This window comes from Cyprinus carpio, chromosome B7 (genome assembly GCF_018340385.1).
Source record: "Cyprinus carpio isolate SPL01 chromosome B7, ASM1834038v1, whole genome shotgun sequence".
NCBI classification, from domain to species: Eukaryota; Metazoa; Chordata; class Actinopteri; order Cypriniformes; family Cyprinidae; genus Cyprinus; species Cyprinus carpio.
This window is the reverse complement of record NC_056603.1, coordinates 15,389,845-15,397,249: the sequence shown is the minus strand read 5'-3', so window position 1 is coordinate 15,397,249 and position 7,405 is coordinate 15,389,845. Positions and strand designations below refer to the sequence as shown.

At 35.0% G+C, this 7,405-nt stretch overlaps 2 protein-coding genes across 2 annotated transcripts; both read left to right on the top strand.

Moving 5' to 3' along the window:
- tm4sf21b (transmembrane 4 L six family member 21b) lies at positions 1–2,771 on the top strand. The gene is made up of 5 exons (XM_042727484.1): positions 1–281; positions 1,070–1,135; positions 1,381–1,517; positions 1,768–1,954; positions 2,122–2,771. Exons 1-5 carry the CDS (start codon positions 90–92, stop codon positions 2,128–2,130), a joined length of 591 nt encoding a protein of 196 aa, XP_042583418.1. The 5' UTR covers positions 1–89; the 3' UTR covers positions 2,131–2,771.
- Positions 2,772–2,920: 149 nt separating this feature from the next.
- On the top strand, positions 2,921–6,793 carry LOC109046792 (lysophosphatidic acid receptor 6-like). The gene is made up of 2 exons (XM_042727482.1): positions 2,921–3,078; positions 3,727–6,793. Exon 2 carries the CDS (start codon positions 3,769–3,771, stop codon positions 4,732–4,734), a length of 966 nt encoding a protein of 321 aa, XP_042583416.1. The 5' UTR covers positions 2,921–3,078; positions 3,727–3,768; the 3' UTR covers positions 4,735–6,793.
- Positions 6,794–7,405: the final 612 nt, after the last annotated feature.

Here is a 7,405-nt window from a genome sequence, read left to right as displayed (position 1 = left end):
CTCCTCATTTTAGCATCCAAGAAGAAAGGCTTACATGCTTAAAATCTGCTTAATATTTCTCAGTTTTAATTTAACAAAATATTTACATCATGTGCACAGGAAAGTGCTCCCAGTTTATTGGCATCAGCCTTTATCCACTGGCACTGCTGTCCATCATCTGCAACATTTTTCTGTTCTTCCCTGATTTTCAAACCATTTATTCCAAGGAGGAAACAGAGGGACTCTACCGTCTTACGGATGAGGTCAAATACATGGGAGGCGTTGTTGGAGGAGGCATCATGGTGAGGAAATTTTCCTCATGGAAGTTTTCCTTTGACATTTCTGTTGTCAGACCAGTTTATTGGCACTATTTACTGGATATATCCTAAATATCCTAAAAAGAGAGCATTCATTGTAGGCTACATCTGATATAGCTTCTGTTGACATACACTTTAAAAAATTATCGTGATTTTATCGGTAAAAAACTGTGAAAATGCTACAGTACAAACCTGTTAAATGATTAATGGTAAGTTTCTGTACAATTTACAGGGAAAAACCGTAAACTGACATTCCCAGAATTCTCTGCGTTGCATTTCAAATTTTGTTTGAATTTGATGCTTTTTCTTTGAAATAACTGTTTCTTCTTAGTTTTTTCTTATCTCTTATGTTTATTAGGATTGTATGCTACATAAAATGTTATTAAATGAATGTTTATTGCATATTTCAGTTTAATGTGTCTCACCATGATGGTGTTTAGTGCTGTACACCTTCTATATAATTAATTATTTAAAAGCTGCTGGTGATGGGCTTTGGTTCATCACGTAACTTTCTCATCACCACCTGCATTTGGTGGTTATCAGTGTTTTACAAATGTATAAAACATACTTCAAAGGTTGGTATATTAACATTATGTCAGTTAATGAAATTACGGTATTTAACTGTAAACTTAAGTTAAAACCATAATTTCATTAACTGATATTTTAAAAAATCTATATTTTACGGTAGAGTTACGGCAACCATAGCTGCCTTTTTTTTCTTACCATAAATTTTACAGAATTTTTTTTACAGTGTAGCTGTTTTTCCCTTTTAGGTGTTGATCCCTGCGATCCACATTCATAGCACTGGGAGACAAGGCTGTTGTGCAAACCGCTGTGGGGTGAGTTCTTCTAGTTTTTTTTTTTTGAGATCTACACTCTACTTTAAATACTGCCTAAGCATTACAGCAGATGTGACCACTTCACTTAAAAAAGGAATATTCATCATTTTAAAGGGATAGAAACATTCTATCATCATTTACTCACCCTCACGTCATTCCAAACATGAACAAATATGCTCTTCTACAATTTCCATTTAGTGACCCTTTAATAAACCTATTCCGGTTGTATTGTCTTTGTCCATTAGATGTTCCTGTCCATTATCTTCGCTGCAGTTGGTGTGGTTGGTGCCCTGTACAGTGGCACTATAGCTGTGGTTGGACTGATTCGTGGACCAGTTTGCAGTGTTGAAGACGGTACATGGAGCAGACCATTCCTAAACAGGTATGAAAATTAATAGTCCATCCCATTTCAAAGGGCCTAAGAGAGTCAAGAGGTTCTTTTCAGAACTGAAAACATCCTTTCCAGCCCGAAAAGAACATTTATTGCAAATGACATATAGAGAGAAATAGAGGCTCCCCCTCTCTCTCTGTGGTCCTATTAACAGTGTTTGTGGAACGCTAATGTTTTTTTAATGTGACACTTTTTTTGTTGTTGTTCTTGTTATTTATTATTTTGATTTACTATTTTGCAGCACTACAAGCTATTTGGGAGACTCTGACCTTTGGGACATTTGCAAAGAACCAGAAAATATTGTGGAGTTTAATATTGGCCTGTTTTCTGCTCTGCTGGTGGCTGCTTGTTTAGAACTGCTGCTCTGTATATTCCAGGTGCTTAACGGCCTCTTTGGCTGCATCTGTGGTACATGCAGTCACAAAGAGGTATGTACTCTACATACAAAAATGTCGATTTCCAAAGGTCAAATCAATTATTTACTGCATTTATTACTAATAATTTTGCAATATCTAGTAATACTGATTTATGGTTTCAGCACAGTGTCTTTTACAATTTTCTGATAGTGGGTCCAAATTATGCTTTGTTCCTTTAGATGGCGTAACTTCAAAATGACAACAGACCGGATAATACAGGATCAAGATTTATTACCAGACGTTTATCAGTCTTCATTACTGATTGGTGACCTTTAGCAAATGTAGGAGTGTACAGTAATAAACAAGAAAGGACCGTACTTTAAACGTATTTCACTGGCTATATGTTGTCTATTAAAACATTATTTACAGATTGAATAACAGAAAAAATGTGTCAGGACAACCTTCCTGGTAATTTCCCCCCCAAAATAAAAAATAAATAAAATAATGAATAAAATTGGTCAATTTTTTGTATAAATGTAATTATGTTAGTTTCATTTTTTTCTTATATTATGTTGTGAAATATCTAGCAATATCCAGATGTTATGTTAATGTTATGTTAATATGAATGTATTCATGTTATCATTGCAAAATATAATAAAATTATGTTCTTTAAACATTATCTTCAACAGGTTTCAAGTTTACTTTTGTTGCTTAATTACATCTGTGCATGTGTATCTAGAGTAATAGCACATTCAACCAATTTTATGTCAGGCAGAACTTTTTTTGACTGTGATCTAAATGTATCCAGATATGTAAAGCATTTTACTCTTAAAAAAGGATTTAGCTGTTGTAGATGGTTGTAGTGGCTGAAATAAAACTCATAAAACTATTTTAACTGGTCTTGGCTTCTTTATTACATTTTTGTGATAATCTCTTTGACTTATTACTGAGGAGTTCAATGTGTTTTTTGGACTTGTTCTGCATGTATGTTTATGTTCATTCATTAGTGTTTTAAGCAGCATAAAAGGGGACCTAAAACGAGGCCAGAAATGACATGCAGCGGACTGTTTCTGCTCTCACCACAAACCCATTTCCTGAGGTGAAGTTGAGGAGAGATGAGACTGCAACACAAGTGTCGTTTTGGTTCATTGGCATCAGTACCAGCCGAAGAAACTCTCTTCTACAAAACAAAAGCGGTGAGTACAATTACAACATCCACCATATGGCTTATCAATACATTTAATATGGTTTGTTTTTGGACAGTCCTGATTTTTAAAAACTTCTGTATATAATAGTAATACATGTTAGTATAAAGATATTGTTTTCATTTAGTGTGCAAGCAGCATGTACAGGCTATAAATACATTTAAATAAACCAAGCAAGAGTGCTACTGAATTAGACAGCATTGTGATCTCATTTTCCGTTCTACAGTAAAAGCATCATTTATATGATGAAGCCAACGAAGTAAAAACTACCTCAGAATATAGGCTACAGAAGTTTTTTTTCACCTTTATTTAGCTCACAAATGTGTGGGTGCCAGGATGGTAAGATCTGAGATGAACATTGTACCCTTTATGATACTTTTCATGTCACTTGACCTTTAAAAATACTCATTTTAACAGTACAATGGTTTCTAAATACTCTGAGTAGGAGGAAAGGTTTATTCTCAGACACCTTCATATTTCCCCCGTACACAAGCTACCACATTCTTAAAATACTCTGTCGAACATCTGCAAAAAAAAAAAAAACAATAACCAAGATATCTTCTTGGTGCAAAGATTGTTAGGCATGATATTGTTGCATTAACAATCATTACACAACCATTTGTTTCTTTGTCATTACAGGCCACTGAAGGTTAGTCAAGAAGATAAATCCTAAGAACAGCAATGTCACATTCTGTGAATATGACATGTCAGACTATGAATTGTACAAATCTAGAACAAAACCCGCTTTTTGTTGGTGTGTATTCAGTGGTCTTCATATTTGGCCTAACCCTTAACCTGACTGCACTCGTGGTTTTTTTCCGTAACTCTAAATCCCGTTCACACACCACCATGTACATGACTCACCTGGCCTTTGCTGATCTTCTTCTGGTTTGTACACTTCCTGTGCGGATCTATTTCCACAGTGGGTTGGGGAAAAGTCTGCCCCGGAGTATGTGTGAATTTACCGGTCTCATAATGCTAGGTAACATGTACAGCAGCATCTTCCTCCTCACATGCATCAGCTTTGACCGTTGCATAGCAGTCTGCTTCCCGCTGTCTTCTCGTGTCCGTGAGTGCCGCAAGAAAGCATGGTGCGTGTGTCTGGGAATTTGGATCCTAACTATCACAACAAGCTTACCGATCTATTTCAGAAAAAAGAAAGACTATCAAAAGTATAACATCACATGTTTTGGTGGTTTTCCTTCCTATGCGACTGAGAAAGCTCCTCTTGTTTCCACTCTTATTTTGGGGTTTGGGATCCCATTGATCATTATGATCCTCAGCTCATGGGGGCTCATCCGGGCTATAAGCAAAAGCACAGCTGTCCAGACCAGTGACCTAGTAGACAGCGTAAGGATTAAAAGGATGATAATAACAAACTTGGCCATCTTTCTGTTCTGTTTTCTGCCCTATCATATTATGCTCTTGATACTTCATGCCAGTGAATGTTCATGCCTACTGTTAAAGGCCTACAGGTACAGCCTCATGGTAGCTTGCCTGAATGCAATGCTGGACCCCGTGGCATACTACTTCACAACGGAAACGTTTAGAAGAAAAATGGATGTTAAAGCTGTACGCAAAATACGGCCAATGAACAGTCACAGCTCGGATGGAAACAACCGCTGTCGTGTCCCACACACAACATAAAAACATGGGTCTACTCAACTCTGAAGATCAACTCTCATGCTTACACTGATGCAGTTTACATGATCGTTCACATATAGATTTCTGCTTTTATAAGAACTAAACACGTTGAGAGATAATCGTGTATGACTCAAATTTTTTTTACATTTTTTAAAAGGAAACCACAAGTCTGACTTTTCACTTTTCAGGACTGCATGCAAGCATAGTGTGTGCAAAAGTAAGTGTGCTGTGTAGCCTGGCCTTTATCATATATGCATCGCTGATAAAGTAAATGACTCATTTAGCCATTGATGTGCAACCCCTATTTTTTCAAAATAAACTCTCAGTGGGAAAGCATTATAATAAATATAACAGTGTGACAAATTAGGATAATTATTTTTTGATAAACATACACAAAAGACAGTGAACGTAAGACAGATAGATCAGAGCATTACCTCCTCATCTAAGTTCATAGCCTTTAGTTTTGCAGCAGTGTTTTTGTTCTCATATTTTAAATGTTAATATTTGTAAGTATTTGTGCATTATAATTTTGCAAGTGTGCATTTTTGATATGTGCATGATCATTTTGTATCTTGATTCACCATAGTAAAAGTAGTCTATATGGACATATGTGTCTAAGTTAACATTAACTTCTAAGAATTTCCTGTTACATTGTGAATGTTTGATATTAGTTGTTTGAAAACCACCAAAACCCCTTTTTCTGCCTATTTCCACACCCTTCCTCTTCTCTACCACATCCGTTTAACTTGCGCAGAATCCAACAGAAATTGTGTAAATATTTTAATAAAACTTACTAATACAGACCAAAGTAGGCTATATTTGTTTAGTTCTCTTTTTGCAATTTATATTATTGTTATCTGTCCATGTGGTTTTCTTTTTTAAAGCCAAAGGGAAACAAACAGGAGACAGTGCAGTGGTAAATAAAAACATATGACTTTTTATTTTTTAATAGGCTACATTTTAATAAATGGAACATGGTGAAACATGTTCCTCTAATGAAACCCGTTTTGTAACACCCGGCTTAAACTGTATGTTCTTGTCCCCTTTTTTCCTCTAAAACATTGCATTTACAAGCTTGAAGCCTCATCTTCATTAGTGAAGATGACAAATAATTCATTGCATAAATAAGCATAAATTATTGTTGTTAAATTATAATATTAGAATACTTTAACGTGTTGCTAAGCCGTTGTTTTTCAATGGTTCTGGCAGAAACTTGTGCCTTGTTGCCAGGAGATGCCTGACAAATATAAACAGTATGTTCTAAAATCGGCTCAGTCAGATCAAAGGTGTTTGAAATTTTGAAACTAGTCTGAAGCTAAAAAACAAGAGTCTGTGACTATCATATATTAGCAGGGGCGGTTTCTTCGAAGAGTGACACAAGGGAAGTTCGAAAGGGAGGGATTTTTTGCTATCACGTTCAACCTGTGTCACCTATCACTGTTCTAGAAGACTGGTTTTCCGACCCTTGCTCAAGAGACTTAAAAAAATGGATTGCCAGGATGATTTAAGGAAAATGTTTGGTATGTAAGAGTTAAAGACTCAGTGAAGAAGGAAGCCGCAAACGTAAACTTAATAGTTAGCAGGGCTGCCAACTCTCATGCATTCAGTGTGAGACAGACACATCCATTTTCTCATGCAGTCAAAAAGCACCCTCAGACAGTAATAACAGGATATTGGCCAATCAGACTTGGTAAAGGCTTCAGTGTGCATTTGTGTTTGTGCTCTGTAAAGCGCCAGAAGATTTAATTTAAAACGTGATTAGTAGCCAATCACAGACATACTCGATTTCTTGAACACGTGTAATTGGACATTGTGATGTCTCGTCTCTAAATGATGCATTTTTTTTTCCTGCATGCTGGTGAATCCTCTCACTGTAACACAATGTAATAAGAGGTTCATTGATTATAAAGGTACTTTGTGACAATGTGATGAACTGAAGTATGTGACACATTATTAATCATTATTCTGATTAGCCTACCTAGTTGTCATTGGAGACTAGTACAGCTTGTATACAGCCTGAAACAAACCACTATAAATGTATCTGTGGCCTAATAAAATTTATGTGAGCATCCTGTCATTCTTTCTTCAATTTTTTTTTTTTTTTTAAACAAACAGTTTTTACCAGCCTCCACAGCCCCATCAGTATCTTCTTTTTAATTATTCTAAATATCAGGTAATATAATTAAAGTCACACTAAATGCACATTTACTTCTGTCACATATTTTCTCCTATTACTATTATTATTATATTTTATTTTATAGTTTTTTTTTTTAAACATCAAATTCTTTCCACATAAGCCTGTTTGGAAATCACCAATCTCCAAGTACTAATTGATTATAATATATTAAATGTAGAAATTCACCCAAAAATGACCCATTTGAAACCAGTATGAGCAAAAAATACATAAATAAAAAAATAAAAAATGACATTTTTTAAAGTATCTTCTACAAAAGAAGTAATCATAAAACATCGAAACAACAAGAGAGTGAGTTATTTTTTTATATTTAAATTAATCGTCTCTTTAAAATGGATTTACAAAGTATGTCATATTAGCATAGCATATCACATTTTTCTTTATTGTATTTAGTTAACAGTCAAATACAGTGCTTAACAGTTTATAGAATCTGAGAAAGAACTACTAATTATACATATCATATATAAGCATACATTGTGT

Coding starts and splice junctions, on each gene's coding strand:
- LOC109046792 (XM_042727482.1), top strand. CDS start 3,769: ATGTCACATTCTGTGAATATGACATGTCAGACTATGAATTGTACAAAT.
- tm4sf21b (XM_042727484.1), top strand. CDS start 90: ATGTGCACAGGAAAGTGCTCCCAGTTTATTGGCATCAGCCTTTATCCA. Junction 282..1,069: donor TTGTTGGAGGAGGCATCATG/GTGAGGAAATTT, acceptor TTTCCCTTTTAG/GTGTTGATCCCTGCGATCCA. Junction 1,518..1,767: donor AGCAGACCATTCCTAAACAG/GTATGAAAATTA, acceptor ACTATTTTGCAG/CACTACAAGCTATTTGGGAG.